General features: G+C 40.2%; 1 protein-coding gene across 4 annotated transcripts in view; it reads right to left on the bottom strand.

Moving 5' to 3' along the window:
- Positions 1 to 9,810: 9,810 nt before the first annotated feature.
- UBE2F (ubiquitin conjugating enzyme E2 F (putative)) overlaps positions 9,811 to 27,736 on the bottom strand; it is a 60,790-nt gene continuing 42,864 nt past the window's right edge. For 2 of the 4 annotated variants that reach the window (XM_026673148.2, XM_087949410.1), the window contains 3 exons: positions 24,315 to 24,347; positions 18,491 to 18,553; positions 9,811 to 11,844 (listed from right to left, as the gene is read on the bottom strand). In XM_026673148.2, coding sequence (XP_026528933.1) covers positions 11,794 to 11,844; positions 18,491 to 18,553; positions 24,315 to 24,347 — 147 coding nt within the window. In that variant the 3' untranslated portion in view covers positions 9,811 to 11,793. The remainder of the gene's footprint in view (positions 11,845 to 18,490; positions 18,554 to 24,314; positions 24,348 to 27,736) is intronic. The other 2 variants (XM_026673149.2, XM_087949412.1) reach the window with 1 other exon arrangement.

A 27,736-nucleotide genomic window follows, 5' to 3' on the forward strand; every position in this document is an offset into this window, starting at 1 on the left:
TTTTTCTCCTATTCATTTATGACTACTTCATTTCAGGGTCAATAGGCAATAGCTTCACTTTTAAAAAAGGAAGGTTTTTTATTATTTAATCTCTGTATTTGGAATTCAGTTAAATGACTTCTTATAAAGAATGTGATGTTGTAAATAAAAGCAAGCCAATGTTTTAAAAGTTGTATACTATTCCATATTTTAATGATTATACATGTTTCTCATTACTAAATGCAGTCTGATTATCACGCAGAATTCTTTAGACCAGCAGTCTCCAACCTTTCTGGCTCCATGGACTGAAAGCAGCAGCAGTGGCAGTGGTGGGGAGGAAAGGGTTTTGTGTGTGCAAGCTAACTCCCGCACATGTGCAGTGATGCTTCACATGTTTTCCTGCCACTTGCACGGCCCAGTAGGTCTGTGGCCTGGGGGTTGGGGACCCCTGCTTTAGACGGCTCCTTTATCTTTTGTGGAAAGATGAAATACCTTTTTAAAAAATGCCTACGGTAGTGATTCTACTAACAGAATAAGGTCCATAATGAAGAATTGGCTATACAGTATTTTCCAGTATATCTCTTAATATCTTAACTATTAGGGTGTGTCATTTAATGGGGTGACAATTAATTTTTGATTTTTTTTTTCAGTGAGGGGTTCTAAAAATGTGTTTTTGCACCAAGAATTCAAATCTCCTGTTATTTTTGCAATTGTATAATATTTAGCTTGGTATGGTAAATCCGCATCTGATCATATACCTCACAAATACTGTTAACTTTATCTTCTCAAAATTATACCTTGTGCTACAAAATTAACATTTTTTTCGGCATGAATCTTATCTAGCTAAGCAAAAAATAATCCATGCAATTATCCATAGCAATTATCTGAGTTACAAAAATGTTTAAGTGAGTTTCATCAAGTCTTAGTTTGATTTGTTGTTCGACATCAGCTGCTGACTTCCTTCTTGGCCTCTGATATAATCCTCACATTTCTCATGTGTATATCCTCTGCTTGCTGCCTCTGTGACCTGTTTTACACATCTCCCTATTGATTGGGCATGACAGGGCCACTGTGGTACTTACATTGGTTTGTCAATGAACTTCTTTATTTCCTCTGTAGTCAGTTTGCACGTCAAAGATGACTCATATACACCTTCAGTCGAGTCAATCAGCTCCATCAGGGTGGATAGCAATAGCAATAGCACTTAAGACTTATATACTGCTTTATAGTGCTTTACAGCCCTTTCTAAACGGTTTACAGAGTCAGTATATTGCCCCCAACAATTTAGGTCCTCATTTTATCCACCTCAGAAGGAAGAAAGGCTGAGTCAACCTTGAGCCTGGAGAGATTGGACCTGCCAAATTGCAGGCAGCTGGCTGCAGCAGAAGTAGCTTGCAGTACTGCACTCTAAGCACTGTGCCACCGAGGCTCTGGCTTGACTTCTACCTTGTACATGGCATCATCTTCACAGTCAGTATTAACATTTGTAGAATCTCCTCCAATGGCCTTCAAGCTTTTGTCAGTGCTGCTGCTTCATGAAATACACCAGATTATCTGCAATCACTTGAACTGTTTCTGAGCCTTTCTCTGGAGTGAAACGATAAAGATATCTTCCACCCATCTCACTGCACACAGAAAAATGTTCTTTGATGGTACTGGTTTGAAATGTTATGAAATTTATGTAGTCATTTACCAAGCACATCTAAATTATATTAAAGTAACCAAAATATCTTTACAATCCCTAAAGCATGTCACAATTTTTGAGCACCCCAAATGTTTGGAAATTAAAGTTGAAAAATTTGACACACCCTATTAACTATAGAACATGTCCCTATATTTTTTAGTAGCATTTGTTGATATCATTTTGGAAAAGCTAATTAGCTGTTAATTACAAATGAGTAAAGCCAATTTTTAGTGCCAAAGCATCTTTCAGGAATGTAAACTGGGTAGTTTGCTGATTTCTCTCAATCCTGCAGCTCTGTAGGTACATGTACCACCAAGCAGTTCCGAAGAGAAGGATTAAAGAGCAAGATTGTATCTAGAGATCTATAGAAACATCATGAACTGATTGAAGAATGATCCAGAAACACTACTTGGGTCTGAATTTCATAAAAAAATATATGAAATATGTTGCAATGTTGTGATACAAGCTCCATCCTTATATACATTTGTGCAATATGGTGCATATACAACAGTAGCAAAGCTTATATCATGATGCTCATGTCATTTGTGGACTTTGAGAAATCCAAGGAAGCCTGAAATGCCATTGACTGTAAGGGAGCAATTTTTAAAGGGGTGGGGAAACCCACAGAAAATTATAAAGCAGTCCTCCCATACGCAACTTAAAAACAATGTGGCGGTTATAAGTCAGTACAGAATTGTCTAGAATTAGTTTTGCCAAGCTATATCTAATTGTGTAACTTTAAAAGAACAGTGTAGAAAAACTGGAAACGTGCCACACTGTTCTTAATAGACATATGGTGGTATTATTTTGGGAGATGAGATGAAGAGCATGTGTATGAAATGTGCACAAATAGCTACATACCACTAGATAACAGCAAACTTAAAAAGCAATTGTGCTAGTTTGGAAAAATGAGGTGATTATAAGGGAATGCAACTCAACAGAAATATATGCAACATGTTTTTACGTGGAAAAATATGAAATGCACAAGTATAGGATGAGGACTTGTGAAAAGATTCTTGAAACTGAGCTGAGTAGAAACTGAGTACAGGTAGTCTTCAACTTACAACAGTTCACTTAATGACCGTCCAAAGTTACAACATCACTGAAACAAGTGACTTGTGACTATTTTCCACACTTAAGACCATTGCAGAATCCTCATGGTCATGTGGTCAAGATTCAGATGCTTGGCAACTGACTCATATTTATGACTGTTGCAGTGTTCTGAGATCATATGTTCCTCATTTGCGATCTTCTAATGAGCAAAGCCAATGGGAATGCCAGATTCACTTAATAACCATGTTACTAAATTAACAACTGCAGTGATTCCCTTAACAACTGTGGTATGAAAGGTCATAAAATGAGACAAAATTCACTTAATATCTCACTTAGCAATATAAATTTGGGGCTCTGTGAGGTCCAATAGGTCTATATCGGGATCTTGCCATTCTGGTGGGAGGAGGGATGATTTGGATTATGCTAGCATGGGATTTTTCTTTGTTCCTTTTCTCTGCTTTGATGCACCTTTGGGATGTTGGGAGGGTGGGAAAGAATATGCCTTGGGCCATCTGTTTTGTTTCACCACTGGAGGAGCAAGATTGTGGCGCCTGGGAACTGCCTGTTATCACCTCCTCAGCCCAAAGTTCAGCTCAGACCTTACATTAGGCAGAATCTGCAAAGTGGTCAACCCGAAGGGGCTCCAGCCCTACCACGGGGACCATGCAAATAATGTCCAACCAGGGCAGTGATCACGAGGAAGCCAAATACAGGGAGGAAGCCCCATTGAGGCTCTATCTGATAAAAGCCTCAGCGTGTGGATGAAGGACGGAATCGTCCTGGGCAATTCCACAAAACCAAGGTGGTCCATTCGAATAGGGAAGGAAGACTGGGATAGGAGGTCCCAAGGAGTCCCTTTTATCCAGGGCAACTGACAGCGGGGATGGAAACACAAGCTGGAAATCCTGCATGACAGCTACAAGATGGAGGAAGCATCGGGCCGATCTGACCAACTCATAAAGCAAGCAATGCACCTCAGTTGAATGGAAGGCATCGTCCCCACCATAAAATTCAATGGAGACCCCCCAACAACTCGGGTTCTTCCTGGCACATGTGCTTACATACATGCAAGAGTATGGGAGGTATCTCACAACCAAAGCTTCCTAGTGTTCACAAATTTCTATAGGCAATTCATTCTGTCATTCACCCAAATCACCCTATCACTAACTTGCTGAGAACCATGGGGGTAGATAAGCCTAAACCCAGCCAATCACTAAAGTGGAACATGGAATGCCAAGTTGCATTCAAGAAGCTAAAAAAAAACTCTTCTCAGCCGAGCTGGTGTTGAACACCCAGACTCGGAAAAACCTTTTGTGATTCAGTCTGATGCCAGCGATATGCAGTGGGGGTTGTGCTGCTCCAGGAAAATGAGGGGGGTCAACTACAGCCTTGTGCATACACATTGGAAAAAACTGAAACCAAGCAGCACTGGACAATATGGGAGAAGGAAGCATTTGCAGTCAGATGGGCCCTCCTCACTTGGTGGAACTTCCTAGAAGAGAATAAAATCCCTTTCCAGATCACAAGAATCTGATCACAAGAATCTGGAAGCCCTAAAGACCCCAAGGAAAATGTCCCCTAAGCAAGCCCGTTGGGCCCAATTCTTTCAGCAATTTACCCTCCACTATTTACTGGGGTTGGGGAGGCCAGACTGCTCCAGTATAACAGTGCAAACCCATGCTCCTCACATCGCAATTAGCAGCACAGGTCACCACAAGATTGCAAGTGAAGGAGGACTATCCCTGTAGTTAATGCCATTACTGTAGCCTTTAAACAGGCTGTAGAGAAGAACGAGTGGTTCCTTGACTACAAAAGCACTTGCTCCATGAAAGACAGACTACCATGGGTGGGAGGAAAATTCTTATGCAGAGGTGGGCTGCTGCTAATTCTCACTGGTTCTGGCAAACCAATAGTTAAGATTAGATGCAGTTCAGCGAACTATCAAATCCCACCACTGGCTGGCCCTGCCCCAGCCCATTTTTGGGCCTGTTTTCGGGCCATTTTCCAGCCATTTTTCTAGCTGTTTTTCAGGCTGTTTCAGGCAGCTTTTTGCGCCACAAATGGCCTGAAAAACTGCCTGAAAACAGCCCCAAAACAGCCTGAAAAATGGGTGGGGGCGGGGCCAGCCAGTGGTGGGATTAGCCCCAACCGGCTGAATCCTACCTCTTCCTTTGAGGCGAGTGGCTGGGAGGCAAGGCTGGGTGTGATGAGTGACACCACTCACCCAGTCACATGACCAACCGGTCACACTTACCCAGCCAGAAAACGGGTTGTTAAAAATTTTGCAGCCCACCACTACTCTTATGTGCCAGCTAGCAAAAGACTAAAAACCATGCAAGCCTACCATGACTCCAAATTGGCAGGGCCCTTTGGTTTGGAAAAACTCTGCACCTCCGAAACAACAATTTTGGTGGCCATCCGTTAAAAAGGACATTGAAAGTTATGTTGCCAGCTGCCCCACCTGCATGGCAGCAAAGCACAGGCAGGGAAAAATCCCTGGCCTTTTTACAACTAGTAGTGGATCCTTCAGCACCCTGGAGAGAGATTTCTATGGATTTTATCATAGAACTCCCAGAGGGCACTGTAAACAGTAATTTGGGTAGTGACTGACCTTTTCCCAAGGGTCCACTTTGTCCAGTGCCATAAAATCCCAATGGCCAAAACTCGAGTAAACTGTTCTTACTTTACACATACCACTTACATGACACTCCATGCTGCATTATAATCAGATCGGGGGATCCAGTTCACCTCAAAACTCTGGAAAGCTTTTTTGGATCTTTTGGGAATCGACCAGGGCCTCAGTTCTAATCACCATCCTGAAGTGAATGGGATGATGGAATGCAGTTCTGGAACAATACCCCCAATGCTTTATTAACTACCAACAGGATGAATGGACCAACCTGTTGGCATTTGAGGAGGCAGCATACAATTCAGTGCACACCAGCATGGGTTTTACCCCATTCCAAGTAGCCATGGGCCAAGAATTTAACTCGATACCTGAACTACCCACTACAGAACCAACAATCCCCTCCCTAAAGGAATGGATCAATCAGCTAAAGACATATCTGGCCCATAGTTTGCAAAAGCAGCCTACAAGGCTCAGGCAGACAAAAAGAGAGTGGAGCCTAAACAATTTGAAGTTGGGGGTTGAGTCTACCTTTCCACTTGGTTCTTACAATCCTTGCAACTATCTAAAAAACTTGGACCAAAATTCATAGAACCATTCCCCATCGCCTGCATTATTAACCTGGTCACAGTGGAGCTTCAATTACCCAAGTCATTGCAGCAAGTGCACCTAATCTTCCATTTCAGCCTATTAAAACTCGAAGTGACCTTGGTCTTACAACCCACACACCCCCTTACTACAGCCCATTATGGTAGAAGGCAAAACTTTGAGATTAAACAGAACCTTGATTCAAGATGACACCATGGGTCTGCCTGGTATTTAGTGGCCTGGAAAGGCCTCCCCACATCACAAAACGAGTGGGTTCACAAAAAACACATTACAGCTCCTAGATCAGGAGTGTCAAACTCATGTCACAGTGATGTCACATGATTATCTGGAATTTTTCCTTCACTAACCTGGGTGTGATGTGGCCAGCATGTGATGCATCTGGCCCATGAGCCAGGAGTTCGACAGCCCTGCCCTAGATGAATCAAGCGCTTCCACCAACTCTACTTTAACAAAACTAATCGTTCTTATTGTTGTCTTCCACTTTATTACTTTGTCTACAGGTGGATGTCTCCTTTTCTTAGGGGAGCAGCATGTCAGGTCCTATAGATCTCTATCGGGACTTTGCCATTCTGGTGGGAGTGGGGAGGATTTGTGTTACGTTTGCATGGGGTTTTTCTTTGTTCCTTTTCTCAGCTTTGATGTACCTTTGGGATATTGGGAGGAGGGAAAGAATCTTGGGCCATCTGTTTTGTCTCACCACTGGAGGAGCGAGCTCATGGTACCTGGGAACTACCTGTTATCACATTCTCAGCCTAAAGTTCTCACATCTTTGCACCTTGGAATTGGCTCAAATATGAACTGGACATTTTTTGATGCACAGAAAGCATTTGATAACATCAATTGGCAATTTATGTTATTACAATTGAAATTCATGGATTTGGGGGAGAGATTTATTAATATGATTAAGGCAATTTATCATAAACAAACAGCTAAGGTAAATGGGGACATGACAGAGATTTTTAATATAAAAAAGGCACAAGGATGTCCATTATCCCCTTTACTATTTATACTGACTTTGGAAGTGCTACCTAGAAATATTAGACAGGTCAAAGAAATAAAAGTTACGAAAAAAGAGAGAGAAATACAAGTTACAGGCGTTCACAGACAATTTGGTTTTTATCTTAGAAGATCCACAAGAAACTGGACCTAAGTTAATTTAAAAAATAGAATAATATGGTGAAGTTGCAGGACTGAAAATAAACAAAAAGACTAAAATACTAGTTAAAAATCTTACAGATACACAGAAAAGAGAGCTAATGAAAAGAACTGACATACAGATAGTCAAGAAAATAAAGTACATAGGGATACAACTAACAGCAAAATGTGCAATGATTAAAGAGGACAATTATACTGAGCTGATGCATCAAATCAAATCAGATTTGGAGAAATGGAAAACTTGCAATTTTTGTTGACAGGAAGAATAGCTACTATAAAAATGAATATTTTGCTAAGACTATTATACTTATTTCAAACAATTCCAATAAAAATGAGAAAATATTTTGAAGAACTAAACAAAATAATACTAAGATATATTTGGCTAGGAAGAAAAAGCAAGAATAAGCCTGAAAATGTTGCAAGATTCCAAAAAAAAGAGGGGGCTTTGGGTTGCCAGATTGGGAATTGTATTATCAGGCCTCAATACTTACATGGGTGAAAGAATTGATTAATTTGAGGCATAAAAGAACTATTAACCTTAGAGGGACATGATCTTCAATAAGTTTGGCTTGCTTTTTTACAGCATGGGAAAAATAAGATACATAACTATGTTCAAAGACATATTAGAAATGCACTACTATCAGTATGGGTAAAAATTAAAGAACAACACTATTTGAAAATATCAGTCTGGCTTTCCACAATGGAAGCACTGATACATCCTAATGTTATCAATTTGGAAAAAAAATATAAGATATAAAGATATTTTGAATGAAAAGGGGAAATTAAAAACTAAGCAAGAAGAGGGATGGATATAGCACAGTGGCCACAAGTGCAGATACAATCTCAATATGAGAAAGATGTTAAAGTGTATGGTTTTAATAAAGAAGTAACAGAATTAGACCAGATATTAATTGGGATGGATGAAAAATTAATAAAGAAAATACATAGCTATTTATTAAGCATCAAATTGGAAAGTGAGCAAGTAAAGGAGACAATGATAATTTGGGCTTAAAACTTTGGATATACAACAGAACTGGATAAATGGCAGAAACTGTGGGATAGGAATGTTAAACTATGTCAACTGCATATAAAGAAAACTTGTACAAAATATTTTATAGATGGCATTTTTCACCAACAAGATTGGCAAAGATGTTTAAAGACATGTCCACTAAACGTTGAAAGTGTAACCAGACACTTGGTTTGTATTATCATATGTGGTGGACATGCCCAAAGGCAAAAAAAATTGGACAGAAATACATACTAGGTTGGAAAAAATGATAAAGCAACATATTGATTTGAAACCAGGAATATTTTTGTTGGGCATCCTACTGGAAAAATATGATAAAGGGAATATATATTTGATTTTACATGTACTAACTGCAGCCAGAATTGTATTTGCACAACAATGGAAAAGTGAAGAGATCCCGACAGATGAGTGTGTAATTAAAAAAATATTAGAATGTGCAGAAATGTATAGATTAACGCTTACAACTAAGGAAAAGGAAGGAACTTAATAGTTCTTGACATGGGACTTATTTTACCAATGGTTTGATAATAAAAACAGAAGTTAGAAACATGGGGATACAAAACTGATTAACGTTATAAAGGAGATTTGTTGAAGTAGATAAGTAAAATATTATTATTGAATTAGCATCAATGTGATGATTATTAAAAACATTTTGATTATGATTTCCTAAAAATAATTGCACCCAGACAGCACACAGTTTAATTGAAATTGAGTATATAAATAAAACAAAAAATTTGAAAAAATAGAAAAGCATAACTCTGAGGCAGGTAGATTCCTCAAAGAACATGTTTATTGGAGACGTCATATCGGCACAGCCAGTGAAAACCAACTCTAAAGGCTCCCGTGGTTTTCACCTAATTAAAAGAGTAAAATTACCCCCCTCCTAGGTGTCGCCTGTGTCCTGGCAGCTTGTTCTCCTTCACCAGCCACCTGTTACAATGTCCTTGGTTCCCACAGGAAAACTTTGTTTTGACTGCTGACTGGGCTACCTACTTCCCCCCTCCCTTCCCTTTCTCAGGCTTCGTGGCAACGCAAGATGCTTCAGCCAGGTTCACTTCAGAGTTGACACAGAACCACAATCCAAATAATTCTTTCAGAGAACTTTGAGTCAATTGGAAGTGCCCTTTTAATTACTTTCAATGTCCAACAGTTTCTCTGAGCTGCATTGGCCACCAGTTTCCCAAAGGCCAGCTGTGCTCCAGTCAATCCTCCCAGCTTCATGCATATGTTGCATGAAACCAACATCTCCCAGGTGTTCCAATCTCCCAAGGATCTCTACTACCTTTAGTATTGTGGGTATAAAACAATGGCTCCTAATTCTCTTTTGTGTTAGCTATCCCAATTGTTTTCTGTATCCTGTCATTATCCAGCTATTCTCTCTATACACAGTTTTCTCTACAGCAGTTTATTGCTCGATAATTTTTTGGAAAATGAAAATATGGCTATGTGTATTAAGAATTTTGCATTGTTCATGGAGAAAAACTGTGTTTAATTTTAATTGTGTGTCAACTTACAATACTCATTTTGTAACTTTGGTTATATTTCTTCAAAATGCAAACAATATTTTTGTGAAAACTGTCCTACTAGAAACAAGCTCTATCTGCCCACTATATTATTGTCTCAGAACTTTTGTAAACAATTTCCCAAAGACAGACAAGAGATAATTTTCTCAGAACCTCTGAGTAACTCAAATTTCAAAGAAATACTTTTTATTTTGAAACTTCTATTTGAACAAATTAAGCATTTTCTAAGAACCATTAATTGCAATGAACATTTAATCCATGTATTTAATTAATTCTCATTCCAACTGAACCTCGCAGTGCCTTGTTTTGAATATCATTACACCAATGATAGATCAAATCTAGGTCAGTCATTGGGACCAGAGGTTTTGTCTTTTGAGTTTTCGGACTCATGTTGGTGCCCATTATCAGGGAACTTCTCTTTAGCAGAATGTGTGTTGTGTATGTGATATTTATATGGTGCCTGTTGCATGTGGCTTTTTAGATGTTGATTGGAGTGCGTTGATGGCTGGCTTGATGGTTGATAGCCAGCCATCAACACACCCCAATCAACATCTAAAAGCCACATACAACAGGCACCGTATAAATACCATACACAGAACATCACACACTCTGTTAGAAGAAGTTCCCTGAAGATGGGCTCCAGCACAAGTCCAAAAACTCAGAAGACAAAACCTCTGGTCCCAGTGACCGACTCGGACTGGATCCTACAACATTATCCTGGACATGTATATTCTCCTTCATTCAAGATTGATAATATTTACTGATGCGTAATTATAATAAATTGATTATCAAAAGTTTAAAGAAGTATGATATAGTAAACATTTGATTTAATACACTTTCAGATTTCAGATGCAATGATTAAAATCTGGACATGCATAAAATCCCATTCACCATTCCAAACATGCATAAAATCTCATTCCAATTTTACATTTTTTTTAAAAAAATGCATAAAATATGCATAGGTAAAATTCTATTCAGAATCAGCAGACGTCCTGCTTTTATACACACCTTTCTCCCAATGACACCATTAAATTGAAGGTTTGGGAAATTACAGAAGGACCTAATAAGATTCTTCTACTATATGAAAAAAGTTGAGGCAGAAATATTATGCACACAATGTGTATGAAACTAAACAAACATTTATTTGTGTCTACTTTGGCAATAATTTAATTTTAAATTATTTGAGGGATATGATTCTCACTGTTTTGAATGACCATTGTGTCAAAAAAGAGTTAAGATAAAATATGAAGTACATATTGAATGTAGCATCTGCTTTTAAATATACCCGCACAGTATATACTCAACCCAAATGGTTTTGCAATTCATACATACTTTACATGAGATAGAGCTACCGGAGGTTATATTCAAAGTTTTTTATGCCATGTTTATCCTGAAAAATTTGACTTCTTACAGTGTTGCAATTAAGTTACAGTCAGCATTAATTTGATCTCAAGGATTAGCTTTTTACTAAAGCTTTGATACCAGAAAATTAAAATTACGTTGTTTTATAATAATCTGAACTATCAATTCTCCACACCAGAAACTAAAGGTATTTTAAAAGTATTATACCTTTCATTACATTTGCATGTTAAATAGTTATTTTTCAAAAGAAATACACTGTATTTATATGTGTTCAGACTCAGCCTTGGTTTCAATAAGTGCTTTGCACAGTAAATGCAAATTTAACACAGTAGATAAAAAATGAACCAGTATCAGCAATTTCAAATTTAACAGCAACAGTAGGCAGAGCTAACATATGCACTCAATATAATGCATGACATGTTATTTCAATTTTGGCCCACATTTATTTATTGCCATACTTAAATATTCCGTACTAGCTATTAAGAAAAATTTGAAATGAATAAATGATCTTAACAGGGCTTTCTCTTTACTATCAAGATCTCGCTTCTGAATATATGGTACAATTTCAAAAGGAGACTGTTGAAAATTAAACAATTTTTTGTAGCCAACATAGATCATTTTCTTGCTGTATGGACAATCTTTTCATTTAACAAAGAGGATTGTTTTCTTTATCAAAATAACATGAACACAAGACAAAAAACCCTCTTTTTTGGTGGTGGTGGTTTTAGGAAAACATCAAGGTGCGGTTCATGGCCTTGCTACCCATCTCCCATCATCATCTTGCATAGCGCTTAATGTAATCTTCAACTTTAGTTCGGAAGTCCTCCTGTATGCAGTTGAAAAATAAATATGTTTATAGAAACAATAATAGCCCTATACTTATGTGTCTCCATTAAAATTCCAGTACACAGTTTTCATTCCAGACAGAGTAAGTCTTACTGCATGACGATTTTTTCCCTGAATCTCGAGAGAGACCTTATTTTTCCTGAGGAGAAAAGCTGTTGAAAGAAAAGGAATCTGTAGGGCAGGGGTGTCAAACCCAATCGCATCATGGGCTGCATCGTGACATCTGGATGTTTTTTGCCTTTGCGGAGCTGGGCTGGGCATGGCCTGCCCGGGCCATATCCAGCTCTCAGTTTGACAGCTATGGATCTTGCTTACCACAAAAAGGAGTGTCTCTGAAATTAGCTGCTACTTGTACTAGATGTTTGCCAATAGAACATAACCTTTTTTTCTCCTGGGCTAAGATCCATCTTCACATTCTACTTACCATCACAGGAAGGTATCTTAATGGTTTAATGATGGCACCTCTGTCTCTACCTCAGCCTCTATGGAGACAGTTGGAAGTTTTTTTTGCTATTAAATTGATCCTTTCTCTCTTCTCCTTACACAAGGAGCTTATGAGGTCTCAGTGATGATGCTGGAGAAGAATCTACCCAGTTAATACAGACTGCTTGAATCTGCTTTTGAACATTCCCCATATCAAAAGGACTAAACATGCTATAGGAAAGGCACACTTCCTAGTTCTCCTAGGGTGGAATTGTTTAAAAAAAGCAGTAGGAGCACACCCACCCTATCTCATCTGGCAGGAAGAGTAGATGTACTTTGGGAGAAATGGTCCCACAGATAACCTGCTTTTATGAATAACTCAAGGAAGCGAAAAAGGCCTAACGCTCCCTCTTCTCAAGGTGAGCACCTTTTTGTATTGCTGAAACCTAGGAACAGTTAACTCAGAAACAGTTTTCATGCTCTTGAGCTTGGAATGTGCATTCAAAGGAAGAGAGGAGATGCAAAAAGATAGCCAAGATAGCTGTAACTCATTAATATAACAAAATCTAAACAAAAGTTTCCATCTCTAGACCAATCTCTTTGTGAAATGTGCAAACCAGAAACCAGTCAGTCTGATTCTGACACTAGAGGGATTGGTAAAGAGATCATTTAGTTAAAACATTGAAAACTGTAAAATAATAAAATAGAATTTATCGTGAATTGATTATGTGGAAATCTTTTCAGACTAACATTACCTCATTTTTGCTTGGATAGCTTCCTTAACAGTTTGTGGAAAGGGCATAGCGGCTAATTTGCACTTCAGCAAATTCAATAAATATTTGGTGAGGTGCTGATAAATAACTTGGTAAGGTAATGTCTGGAGGATGTGAAAATGGAGTACATACAATGCATTCAGAAAGTATTCAGATCCTCTTCAATTTTGTCAATTTTGTTATGCTGCAGCTTGATTTTTCTCCCCCTCCCCAATTAATTTACACTCAGTACCACATAACAATAAACAGAATTTTAGAAATGTCTTTAAATTTATTAAAAAGAAAAAAAAAACCTGACATATATTGGCATAAGTATTCAGACCTTTTATTCAGTAATTTGTTGAAGCACCTTTGGCAGCAATTACAGCCTCGAGTCTTTTTGGGTATGATGTGACAAGCTTTGCACACCTGGATTGGGGGATTTTCTGCCACTCTTCCTTGCAAATCCTCTCAAGCTCAGTCAGGTTGGATGGCGATCGTGGTTGGACAGCCATTTTCAAGTCCCTCCAATGATGTTCAATAGGTCTCAAGTCTGTCTGGGCCACTCTAGGACATTCACAGTTGTACCTAAGCCTGCGTTATCTTGGTTGTGTACTTAGGATCGTTGTCATGTTGGAAAGTGAACTTTCGGCCCAGTCTGAGGTCCTGAGTGCTGTGGAGCAGGTTTTCATTGAGGATATCCTTGTACTTTACCTTTTCTTCAACCCTGACCAGTCTCCAAGTCCCTGCTGCTGAAAAACACACCCACAGCATAATGCAAACACCAAGCAGGCTTTCATATGCTTTGCACTGAGGAGAGGCTTTTGTCTAGCCCAGGGGTGGGCAAACTACGGCCCGCGGGCCACATCCGGCCCGTTGGTCTTTTTTATGTGGCCCGCCGAAGATTGGTCCGTATGTAACCGCGCACTTTTTGGCTGCTTTCAGACGCGTTGAGAGGAGGTGGTTGAGGCGGAGGGCGGGTGGTGGAGAGCAAGTAGGGCGCCTGGCGGGCTTTTCAGGCAGAGCAGGAAACGGGGGCAGGAGCCGGCGGAGCGAAGAGAGCTGAAACCTGTTGAGGTCTCGTCGCAGTCCCTTCGCGGGGAGAGAAGCTGCCGAGCCGAGAGGAGCGCGGGATGCTGCCGGCTCGCCTCCCTGCCCCTCCGTCGTGACTGCGGGAGAAGGAGCCCTGAGCGCTGCTCTCACGGCCACCACCGACAGAGCCCAGCTTCATTTCGCCTGAGCCGCTTTGATTTGGAAGGGGCGTGGGAGGCAGCACCAAAGGAGCACTCTGGGGTTCGGCCAACCACCCGCTGAGCGCCTCGGGCTCCCCACCGTGGCGGGCAGACTTTGGGGCTGCACTCTGGAACCCAGAGCCACGGGACGGCGAAGCCGAGAGGCAGGAGGAGGCGCGTTGGAGCTGCAGCAGCTGGTTCAGATCTCTCGGTCCCAGGGAATCCCCTCCGCCGAGGCGCCTGAGCCCCGAGCACCGCCGGCATCGAGGAGCACGAGAAGCACAATGGGGCCACGGGAAGAGCTGCGCCCCAAGGAGCAACTGGTGGCCGGAGCGGCCGGGACTGGCAGTGGCGGCGAGGGCCCGACCTGCACAGGGGGCTGGGCGGTTTTCTCCTGCGCCCGGCTTCGGAGCGGCCCACCGTGTGATCTTGGGCATCTGGCTCGCTGCGCCCTAGGCGCGCCTTTCCCTCGCCTCTCGGCCAGCAGCAGCAGCTCTGCCGCCGCCTCCTTCCTCCCCTAACGCCCGCTGTTGTGATGCGTATTCCCATAGACCCGAGCACCAGCAGGCGCTCACACCTCCCTCCATGGCCTTCCCCTGCGGTAAGATGGGAGAGAACAGCGGCGCCCTCAGCGCGCCAGTCCCGGGACCTCGCAGCCAGACCGAGGTGTGTTCGGTGGTGGACGTCCTGGCCGATCATCTGGGGGAATTGGTGAGGCCCGACAGCTCCAACTTCTTGTGCTTGGTGCTGCTTTCCCACTGGAGATGCAACAAGACCCTCCCCGTGGCCTTCAAGGTAAGCCGGGAGGGGAGGCTGGGCGGAGCGGGCAGGTCCTGGGAGAGGCGCGCAGATGTTTCCTGCCGAGCGGGCTTCCCAAGCGCCCGGGAGGACTCGTGGTTTAATGGCAAAAGCAGCGGCGGAATGGGCGCTGGGTGGGTGGGGGGAAAGGCAAGCTAAAGCCTCCACACACACACATACCTCGGCAAGCGGTTTGCAGGGTTAGCCAGCAGTTTCTCGCAAGAGACTGAAGGCAGAGTCTGCTCCCCCAATTAGACATTGGTTCAAGAGGAAGGGTCAGCCCTGCTACTAATTGGTGGTTCACAGTTTATCCGTGGGCACCGGAGGAGTTATGTTTTGGGGGGTGGGCATTTATTTATTTTTTATCTTATAAGTGGCCAACTTTTGTAAGCTGAGGGGGTACATTCATACACACATACACACATACACACACACAGTCGTTTATTCGTAGGGAAGAATCTGTCTATCTATCTATCTATCTATCTATCTATCTATCTATCTATGTTGTGCGTGAAATTTAACTTGATTGAGTTTGGAATTCTCAGACCTACCCCGAGTACGGCAGGCGTCTCTCCCGCTTGAACAAAACTCTTTCCTCCCCTCGCTTTGAAAAGGGGAACTGCAGTTTTTGCTTGGATACCCGCCCGTCCATCAAATTTTAAAAGTCAATGCGTTTGTTGCCCAACTCTGCCAGGGCCCAGATCGGTGGATAGCTGCACTGATTTGCACTTCAACTCTGTCAAATTCAACAAATATTGGTGAGGTGCTGATAAATAACTTGGTAAGGTAATGTCTGGAGGATGTGAAAATGGAGTACATACAATGCATTCAGAAAGTATTCAGATCCTCTTCAATTTTGTCAATTTTGTTATGCTGCAGCTTGATTTTTCTCCCCTCCCAATTAATTTACACTCAGTACCACATAACAATAAACAGAATTTTAGAAATGTCTTTAAATTTATTAAAAGAAAAAAAAAACCTGACATATATTGGCATAAGTATTCAGACCTTTTATTCAGTAATTTGTTGAAGCACCTTTGGCAGCAATTACAGCCTCGAGTCTTTTGGGTATGATGTGACAAGCTTTGCACACCTGGATTGGGGGATTTTCTGCCACTCTTCCTTGCAAATCCTCTCAAGCTCAGTCAGGTTGGATGGCGATCGTGGTTGGACAGCCATTTTCAAGTCCCTCCAATGATGTTCAATAGGTCTCAAGTCTGTCTGGGCCACTCTAGGACATTCACAGTTGTACCTAAGCCTGCGTTATCTTGGTTGTGTACTTAGGATCGTTGTCATGTTGGAAAGTGAACTTTCGGCCCAGTCTGAGGTCCTGAGTGCTGTGGAGCAGGTTTTCATTGAGGATATCCTTGTACTTTACCTTTTCTTCAACCCTGACCAGTCTCCAAGTCCCTGCTGCTGAAAAACACACCCACAGCATAATGCAAACACCAAGCAGGCTTTCATATGCTTTGCACTGAGGAGAGGCTTTTGTCTAGCCACTCTGCCATAAAGCCCAGATCGGTGGAGGGCTGCACTGATGGTTGTCCTTCTGGAACTCTGTCCCGTTTCCACACACAATCTCTGGAGCTCAGTCAGAGTGACCATTGGGCCTTTGGACACCTCTCTTACTAAGGCCCTTTTCTCCAATTGGTCAGTTTGACTGGGCGACCAGCTCTTGGAAGAGTCCTAGTTGTGCCAAACTTCTTCCATTTGAGAATTATTAGAGGCCACTATGCTCTTGGGAACCTTCAGTACAAATTTTATTGTAGCCTTCCACAGTTCTGTGCCTTGCAATAATCCTGTCTCTGGGCTCTACAGGCAGGTCCTTCAACATCGTGGCATTTGCTCTCCTACAGTATGCATTGTGTTGTTGCACAGGGTCTAAAAGGGACCCCGAGTGCCCATGGCCTACGACAGCAACAATGAGGGCAAAGATGACCCAATGGTAAGTGAAGCCATCCAGCCCTTCACCATCCCATCAAAACTGATAGTGTCCAAGACAGAGGCAAAATGGGAAATGGAAGCCATCGTAGACACGGGCTGCACCCACTGCTTGATCAGCCTGCCCATGGTCCTAAAGCTACAGATCATGATGAAAATGATGACTCGACTCATACAATTCGAGCAAGTGGATGGATCACTGATAGGGGGAGCCCCTGCCACATTCCTTACCAAACCCGTCAGACTAGAGATGGGCTGGCACTGAGAACTCATCTGCTTCATAGTGGCACAAAAAATGGTGGAAGCAGTGATTCTAAGACTGGCATGGCTAGGCAAATGGGGCCTCACCACCTGATGGGAAGGGGGCGACTGAAAACTAAGACTGGAAGTAGGCCCCCTCCCTCTTCCTGGCACCGCTATGGAAGAAACTGCCCAACAGCTAAATGTCAGTAAGCGAAATGACAAAACAAAGACCACATCTGAGCAGCCCCCAGGGATGCCCCAAATTCCCAAAGAGTACTGGGACCTAGCAGGCATCTTCAGTGAAGAAGAATGCAACACTCTAACCCCCACTCTCACTGCCTGTATCATCAAATTTGTCCCTGGGGCGAAACTACCAAAGGCAAAAATATATTCCATGACCCCAAAAGAAATGAGAGCTAAGGGAGTACATCGACATGAACCTAGCTAGGGGGTTCATACAACCAGCAAAATCAAGGGTCACCACCCTGGTTCTATTCAAAGAGAAAAAGGTTGTGTCAATGAGGCTATGAGTAGATTTTAGGGGAATTAATGCCGTCTGCATGGAAAACATGTATCCACTCCCCCTAATGAAGGTCCTGCTAGCCCACCTTGCAAAAGGAAAGGTGTTCATTAAGTTACACCTATGAGAGGCATACTACCAAGTGAAGATTAGGGAATGAGATGAATGGGAAATGGCATTCAATTGTCCCCTAGGGAGCTTCCAATTTAAAGCAATGCCATTTGGCCTCCAAGGAGCCAATACGATGTGTCCATATGATGTATCCAATACATTGTTCTTTGGGGAATTTGCCTGCCTCAGAGTTCTGCTTTCTATGGGTGCATTACTTGGAACGTTGACAGCTGCAGCATAACAAAATTGACAAAAGTAAAGGGTGTCCGAAAACTTTCTGAATGCACTGTATGTAAGCGTTCTTTTTGTAAACTTTAGCTTGGATGCTTTAGAATATAATATATGGGCAATTTTTAAAATTCCTTTAAGCAATAATTTTCTTCATAAGCATAAGCGTGTAATATCATGGCTGTCTGTTGGCTTGATATTCTTGGTATACAATAATCTGTCAGACTGCTGTATCTCCTTTATATCTAATCTTAAATCCATTTTCGATCCAGTGATACCTTGAAAATATTAATTTACATATTTTCCTTTTGAAAACTACCAAATTAATATTTAAGAAATGAGCAGTAGAATTGTAATTTTCAATATACTGCTACTCACCTTGTCACGTAAATGATGTTCTGCAGCTTCAATATTTAAAGGATCATCAAAATTCAAGAGATCCTAAAAAACACAAAATAAGTGATTTTTTTTAAAAAGGCTTGTTATAAATTATGATTGTTTGGGTCTCTATTTCTTGAATAGCAGCTTTGAACAAGCCCAATTTCAAACTGTCATGGTATCAAATATCCTTGGAAAATACATTTTGTTGGGTTGTCAAAATTAGCTCATTGATGAGTTTAAATGTTCTATGTATGAATAAAATATACTGAATGACACTAAATACATATTTAATCCCTAAATATATTTAAGGGCTATAGAAGGTCACATAGTAATTTGGGGCTGCTTCATAAATTGCCAGTGTGGAAAAATGGGAAGATGGAGTGCAATGTATGCTTTCAGCTCCTGGGGGAAAGATGGCATAAAGGCTTGGTTTAACAGTACCACATTCTACAATCAAGTTATCAGACCATAGTTTTTATTTCTCCATGACTCCTAGTGTGCTATTTGAGCTGAATATAGGTAGTCCTTACCTCACAATCGACCCCAACTTTTCCATTGCTAAACAAGACAGTTATTATGTGAGTCATGTCCCATTTTGCAACCTTTTTGCCACAGTTGTTAAGTGAATCATGAGGTCATTAAGGGATCCTGGCTTCTCCCATTGACTTTGTTTGTCAGAAGCTCTTTAGGAAAGTTGCAAATGATAATCCCAGAACTCTGGGATCCTTCAACCATTGTTATTTACCAGTTGCTGAGCATCAGAAGTTTGATTACATGACTGTAGGGATGCTGCAATGGTTATAAATGTGACAACTGGTTCTGAGTAACTTTTTCAGGGCCATTGTAAATATAAATGGAGATTAAATGAATGGCTACTAAGTCAAGGACAAACTGCAATAATTATTCACCTTCATTTGCCTAGTAAGATGTTAGTATAAAGAAAAAGGACAAAATATGTACCTCTAGAGTTCTTTGTTAGCTAATAAAGCTGAGTGAATGGAAGCAGGGCAACTGAATCAATTTCACTCTCACAAGCTCTACAGTAAGTGGATAAGCAGAAAAATAATGGAAAAATTTGACAAATACAATTCAAATGACTGAGATCTAAAAGAGATTTTAGTTTGGGAGTTTGCAATGTGGTACCTGTGGAATATAATATGCTTGCTAATCTCCTGACATATCTTCCCTTGTAACCTGGCAGGCCCTGACTTTCCCATCACAGGGACTCTCATGGCTATTCTATCCCTTCCAATAATGGAAGTACAGTTAATCCTTGAGTTACAACAGTTCATTTAGCGACATACCCCCCCAGGTACTTACGACACAGTCCTGAGGTTATGAATGTTGCATCATCACAACGGTCGTTCACCCTTATGATCACAGAAGCACTGCAACATTCACGCTGCCTATTCCCCCCACCCCCACCCCAATATGGGTGTCCACAGGCACTGGGCCTGTAGAGACTCACTTACCTTGCAAAGATCTAGCAAACTGTCTCCTCTCTGCCGCAGTTTCTTTGCCTGATTCGTTACTTCAGGCCCTCGGTGCATTCACAGAGAACACAGGTCTAAAGTACCACGAGATCAGTAGTGCGAGATCCCACACTTTAGGCCTCTATTCTCTACTAATTGAGGCCTGGACAAGATCTGCGGCAAAAGGCTTTGGAAACAGAGGGAAGGCTTTGGTGCTTCAGGCCTTCCCTCTGTTTGCTGTTCCTTGCTGAAGCCTGCAGGTGTGAGAGATTGGGTCCCTGTAGGCTCCAGTTGTCATATCGGTTTGTGACAGAAATTGGGACTGGAATTGCTGTCGCTAACTGAAGTCACAGTTAGGGATCACATAGATCATTTATTGAGGATTTGGTGTGATTGTGACTTACGCCTTCCCCATTGACTTCACTGTGAGAAGCCAGCAGGGAATGTCAGAAAGTAATTTGACTGTGGCTCACTGCAATCATGTGACCACAGGGACACTGATGTCCATAACTCCAAGGACCAGTCATAACTGCTATTTGTTCAGAACCACTTTAAGTTTGAATGATTGTTAAACAAGTGGCTGAGAACTTGCCTATAGAAGGAATAAACGTCTATAGCTTATCCTTGCAAAAAATCAGGGATCAAAAAGCAAAGAAACAAACTTTGGTTGCAATGAGTAAGAATGCAAACTGAGGAAAGAAAGGAATCTTTTAAAGCCAAATGGTTCAATGCTTGAAATATATGTGTAATATGTATAATACATATAGATCCAGCATTTCTACTAACCAAAACAAAGCACTTATATTCTAAAGCATCCCAAATATGTATGCACAGGTTTCTTTCAGATAATAGCGATCTCCATTTGGCTATTATGAAAATATCAATTAGAGAACAATCAACCAATGGAACAGCTTGCCTTCCGAAGTTGTGGGAGCTTTCAAGAAGAGATTGGACTGCCATTTGTCAGAAATGGTGTAGGGTCTCCTGCTTGGGGGGGTTTGGACCAGATGACCTACAAGGTCCCTTCCAACTCTGTTAATCTGTTAAAGCTTGATTTCTCACTGATTAAGTTTGCAGTCTAATTGTTGCTTGGTATGGACTTTCAGAGCCCTAAAAATACTTCTACAAGGATTTAGTTGAGTTTCAATAAGCAACATCAGTAGAAACAAATTCTATGCATGTCATTAGTTTACCTATACAGTCCATGGACAATAATTTCACCAGTATGGAAAAGAAAGGATTAAAGCTGGTGAGTCAAATAATATTTGTCTAATAATAACAAATGTTGCATGGTTGGGAAGTTTAAAAAGGGTACTAAGATAGGGAATTCTATCTATAGCTAAGTTAAGTTTGGATGTAACACAGGAGTAATTCAAAACAAACACAGAAGCAAAAGTAATCATAAAGCTGAAAGTGAGGAATAGCAAAGCATCCATGGGACCCGGTTAAAATTCACTTTCTGCTTCTCCTGGATAATGTTTTCTTATTTCTAATTTTCCCCTTTCTGCCACGGGTGGAAAAATGTTTTGTGCAGCTTTTTCCGCTCCAAATTTGTGAGACACAATGTACAGTCATTAAACAAATACACCATCATTAAGCAAATCCAGGGTCATTAAGTGAAACAATGGTTCACTATGGGCATAATTTTGCTGAAAACACGACTGTGGAATGCTATAAATGGCACCATAGCTGCTGAGTATCTGAAGTTCAGTCATGAGACCATGAAAGGGGCCCAGCCATTTGATCTTCAAATCCATGACCACTTTTTGGGTCTGTCATAACTTTGACTGGTTGTTAGTCAAGGACTACCTGTATTAGATTTAATGGATTGTGGCTTTTATGCGGGTTATATATTGTATTTTAGGTTTGTGGGTTTTCTTGCAGCCATATGTAAATGCAATGGCACGTGTGTTCAGACTATATGTTGTAAATACAAAGACTGCAGGGAATCCTTGACTTACGACCACAATTGAGCCCAAAATTCCCATTGATAAGCAAAACAGTTGTTAAGGAAGTTTTGCCCCAGTTTACAATCTTTCTTGCCACAATTGTTAAATCACTGCAGTTGTTAAGTTCGTATCATGGTTGCTAAGTGAAGCTGGTTTCCCGTTGACTTTACTTGTCAGAAGGTCGCAAAAGGTGATCACATGATCCAGGACACTGCAACTGTCATAAATACATGGCAGTTGCCAGGTGTACAAATTTTGATCAACCACAAGGATGCTACAACAGTTGGAAGTGTGAAAAATGGTCATAAATCACTTTTTTCAGTGCCATTGTAATTTTGAATGGTCACTAAATGAATGGTCCAGGATTACCTGTACTATCCTGTTTGTTTTGTTTGTTGAATTTTGGTATGTGTTTGTGTGTATAGTGTGTGCACTGTATGCACAATACATGTTTAAAGCTTCAGAACAGATTTTGAAATGTGAAGTTCTTATAGAGTTTTTTATTTATTTATTGAGGTCTGTTGCATGTGTTTTGTGTTCATTCTGCCTGCTCTTGAATAGCAATGAAATACTACAAAATTCACTATTGCTTTCGTTCTGCCATCCATCTGCATGATAACCTTTACTAATTTGTTGCTTTGTCATCTCAGAACAGCAACAATTTGCCTCCTGTCATCCCAACAGATTGGAGAAAAGGAGAAGATGCCCTGCGAGATGAATCTTTACATTTTCATGTTCCATTCAGCCTCCTTTCTTTCCTCATATTGTTGCTTCAAATAGTCTTGTGATTACAAGGCTATTATAATGGTAGATTTAGGGAGGGAGTGTTTAAAGAAAGATGTCAAGGCCCTTGGCTTATAACCATTCATTTAATGACCATTTAAAGTTACAACGGCACCCAAAAAAGTGACCTATGACTGTTTTTCACATTTTTCACACTTACCACCTTTGTAGCATCCCCGTGGTCATGTGATCAAAGTTCAGATGCTTGGCAACTGATTGGCAAAACTCACTTAACAATTGTCTCACTTAGCAACAGATATTTTTGACTCTATTGTGGTCATAAATTGAGGATTACCTACAAGGTGCCTTTCGTTAACTCGGTATTTTCAATATGCTTAGAAATGGCATAACAGATAATTTAACTCAGAAGTCTTTTTAAAAAACTATGTTAGGTGGGTAAGATCAAGGTCACAAAGATCAATCTCCATAATATCACCAATGAAGGATTATTCAATCCAATCTGGAAATCAATATCCAAAAGTACATACTGTACTGGAACCACAATCACTCCTGCACGTACAAGCATAAAAAGATGATCGATAAGGGGCAAAATATTTTTATATTCTCCTAGCCAGCAGTAACAGTAAGAAATAGACCTGTTTGCATGGCTATGAACTGCCTTCTGCTCAAAGTGACCTGTAGACCACGTTTATGCCTTTTTAGCAATATGAAGCAAAAATTGGCTTCTGAAATTCTTGGGCTAATTCCTAGAGTAAGTGTGAGGGGTGATCAGTTTACCTAGTATGTGATTTACTGAGCATACTTGCAGAAGGGACCCTTACAGGTAACTAAATCGAAGTGCTTAACAGCAAAGAAGCGGAGCAGTCAAATAAACCTAAGTGAATTCAAAACACCAACTGAAAGACTGGAAATAAAACAAACAATGTAAAATAAAATTTAAAGGAAATTTTAGGATTATTGAAATTACACAACAACGTGATTAAAAAAACAATCTGGGAGACATGTAGAATTTAGATGGTGTGCTATAAGAAAAGGTCAGGCAGAGCTCTTGCCAAAGCCAAAGGTTTGGAATGCTCCATGAAGGATGCAACTTGGGGTAGAACCATCATCATGAGTCTATGGTGGAGAGTAAGCTACCGGGGAGGAAAGCCAAAGTCAATCTCTTCTGATCAAGCTCCAAGGCTCTTGTTGCTATTGCTGCATGTTGCATAACTGGCCAGAGCTTAGGTTTCAATTAGATATGGGGGATATGTTTTGCTTTGTATTTGTGCCAATATATAGGTCTACATTTACCTTGGGGGGTGGGTGGGTTTGAAAACAGGGTAAATCATGCCTTCATTTTTGTTAGTTTATCAATTTTCATCACTGTAACTCAAGAAGAGGAAACAATGGGGCTAATGAAACGTCAAGTTTTGTTTTTTTTTTACTAGAGCCCACTGTATCAGATATATCTAATAAAGGAGACTCCAGTCCAAAGATATTTACACCATAATAAATGTGTTAGTTTTTGAAAGTTACAAGAAGCGTGTAGATTTTGGATCAATAAACTAATACAGGTTGTGGAAATTGTGAGGACTAATCTGTTCTATTAAGGCTGGTTTATTATATTAGCAGGTTAATCAAAATATGCACTCATTCAGTGAGATTGTTACTTACAGTAAATAAAGAGTTTAATCCCCAAACAACATCCTGAAAAGGGAAAAAAAAGGATTCAACCAAAATTAAATATCTCAAATGCATTATATATAAAAACAGATAGATAGATAGATATAAATAGATAGGCAGACAATCAGAAAGATCATGAAACTACTGAAACATCCTTATGAATTTCAGAATTTTTAAAGAACCTGATTTGCAAATTATTAAAAACAAATGCAAATATTTGAAATTATGCAACCATTTAAATTTAAATGCCCTAGTTCCTGATTATTATCTCTCTGTTACCAGGTATGTTCATCTTAAAGCTATACAGCAGGCATGTCCAGCGGAGTGCATACAGCCCTTGATCATAAATGTTTATCATTATTGTGTGCTATATATATTAACTATATTATATCGTTTATATGCAGCCAAAGACAATTCCTCTTCAATCAGTGTAGCGCAGGCAACCCAAAAAGGTTGGACATGCCTGCTCTATTACATTCTGACATATTCTCGGACTTTCCAAGCTAAATGATACTCAGGTTATGAAAATAAAATATGCTGCTTAGCTGGCTGCCTGACTAATTATATCACTTTAGTGATTAACAATGGTTTAAAGAAATTATTTTTGGCAATTTCCTCTGGTCAATTCTACTCCCTTTCTTACTATTTCTCAATTTACTCTAGTGAGTTGAAGGGACTCTTTGAAACAGTGCAGTATTGTTTATAAGCACTGCAGGGGAGAACCGCTAACAACTTCTACCCTACTCACTGATATAAATCTTCCAAGGATCAAAGAGTATTCTGTTAATGGAATTATACTAACTGGATTTAACCCAGTGTCAATTAGCCAAAAAATGTAATTTATTTTCTGCTACTTGTGGCTTCTTGGTTTTGTTTCCACAAAGTTTCCACAATTGAAATAAACAGCAAATATAAGCATACTGTATCATTCATTATTTAAAATCTTATTTGACTTTATTTGCTTTAATAATTATATCACTATACAGAAAAATCCATTTTAAATGTAAGTCTTCCTCTGAAAAAGAAAAAAGTATCAGTGGATAATATGGTACCTGAAATAAACTATTCTTTGCTCTTGACAGTATACCTGTAGAAATACTTTAACAGACACTGAATTGATCAGGATATATGGGAGTCAGAATTCCAAGTTTAAGTTTTTTATTTATTTATTTGGACATGACATTCCTGGTCTCAGAGTTAAAAATAGAAATGTAATATAGATTGTAAAAAGGACCATGAAATTGATTGATAATGATTCTCTGGCACTTCTATACATAAAACTGTAGATTAAAAAAAATAAAATTCATTATCACTTAATAAGATTCAATTTTTCTAAAGAAAAAGAGAAAGCCTACCATTAGGAATAAAAGAATAACAGAGTTGGAAGGGACCTTGGTGGTCTTCTAGTCCAGTCCCCTTAAGTGTAGGTACATTAAAAAACGCATACAAATAAGTTTTTAAAAATCATTTTAAAATCTAGTCTAGTGATTGAAAATGGCTGTTTCTCGGTTTCTATTAGATAGTATTACTGAGGCCTTATGATGAGATAAAATTCAGTTGAGAAGTAGGAAAAATAACATTAACATTTGTTGCATATACTTCCTCAAGTCTCACAGATTCACAATGATCTCAGATTATTTCACAAGATTTAGCTCCAGTCATCTGCATTGTCACTGTCCACATACTAACAAGCTTTGCTCAAGTTTAAGCAGTTTTACCTACTTAATTTATTTAAATGTATATGCTGCCCACTGCCTGTTGCAGTGACTCTGGACAGCTTTTAAAATGACTGCAAATATTCTTTATTCAGATGTTCATGGAGATTATTCTCTAAAAAGAAATATTCCCTAAAATTAGAATGGTTCCCAGCACTGAGCAGATTCAATAAGAACACAAAATATTTAGTTTTTTGCTACTTGTATTGCCAATGTGTAGGCTCAAACCAGCCACTCTTATTAATGCCCAGTCAAACTTGAAATGGTTTTTCCTCCAGTGATATTCCAGGCTTCTCTTCTCCCTTCATTTAATTTCAAGCAATCATTTTGACAAGGTGAATTAAACAGAGTTGAATATTGTTACCAGAGTCATTATTACTTAATGTTTAGAGTTAGTATTTGACTTCCGAGTGGTTGCTTAGCACCATTCAAAGTTATGATGGACTCCAAAAAGATACTTATGACCCAGCTTCAAAGTGCCAATGACCGGAAGGAGGAGGGCTGCAGATTTATGGCTGTTTGCAGCATTCCATGATCATGTGACCACAATTTACAAAGTTTCTTTTGCCAGTACAGGTAGTCCTCTACTTACAACAGTTCGTTTAGTGACCATTCAAAATTAAACAGCACTGAAAGTGACTTACGACCAGGGGTGGGATACGACAGGGTTAACTACCGGTTCAGGATTTACGAGCTTCCCTGCACACTGGGAGCCATGCGCCTGTAAATCTTCATCAGCACGCTGTGTGCAAAGAAGCAGCCTTTGAAACAGCCCTCTTTTCCTGCTTTTTAAACTGCAGCTGTGCCTCGTTCAGCAGCTGAAGTTGAAAAATCAGGAAATAAAGATCAGGTAAGAGCCCGGGTGGGTGGGTGGGTGGGTAAAAATATCAGCAGAAACAGAACCGGTTCTATGTCTGCTGCTCTTCAGAGCTACTGGTTCTACAGAGGTGGACAGAACCGGTAGAAAACCACCCCTGCTTACGACCATTTTTCACATTTACAACTGTTGCAGCATCCCCAGGATCACATGATCAAAATACAGACCCTTGGCAACTGAGTCATATATGGTTGAGATGACCCAGGATCACCTTTTGTGATCTTCTAAGCAAAGTTAATGGGGAAGTTGCATTCACCTAACAACCATATTACTAATGTATCTCCTGTGATACACTTAACTATGGTAACAGAGGTCATAAAATGAGGCAAATGCACTAAGCAAATGTCTCATTTAAAAACCTAAATTTTGAGCTCATTTGTGGTCATAAGTTGAGGACTACCTGTACGGGCTTTTACTTCCAATTTCTGGCAAAAAAACACCTATTATGGACAATCAGTTCACTTCACAATTGTGGCATTTGCTTTACAATTGCAAAAAAATCATAAAATCAGGTCAGTCACATGGGTGCCTCAATTTATAACTGTCATGACATACAATAGAAATTCCGAGCTCCATTAGGGTTATAAGTCAAGGACTACCTGGATATAAATTATTTGGTTGTCTATCAAAACAATTCCTGACTTCTTATCCTGCAAATTACCTCATAGGTTGTTGCTTCTATAAGCCAATAATATATCATGTTTTCCCAAAAGTAAGACCAGGTCTTATATTATTTTTTGCCCCCGCCATCCAACCTCGTCCTCCAACTCTCCCGCACATGTGGGACAAGCCTCCCACCCACCATAGCACCTGCGATACCC

The sequence above is a fragment of the Notechis scutatus genome, chromosome 1, assembly GCF_049901735.1.
Source record: "Notechis scutatus isolate UNSWTSFEM ecotype Mainland chromosome 1, rNotScu1.2, whole genome shotgun sequence".
NCBI lineage: Eukaryota > Metazoa > Chordata > Lepidosauria > Squamata > Elapidae > Notechis > Notechis scutatus.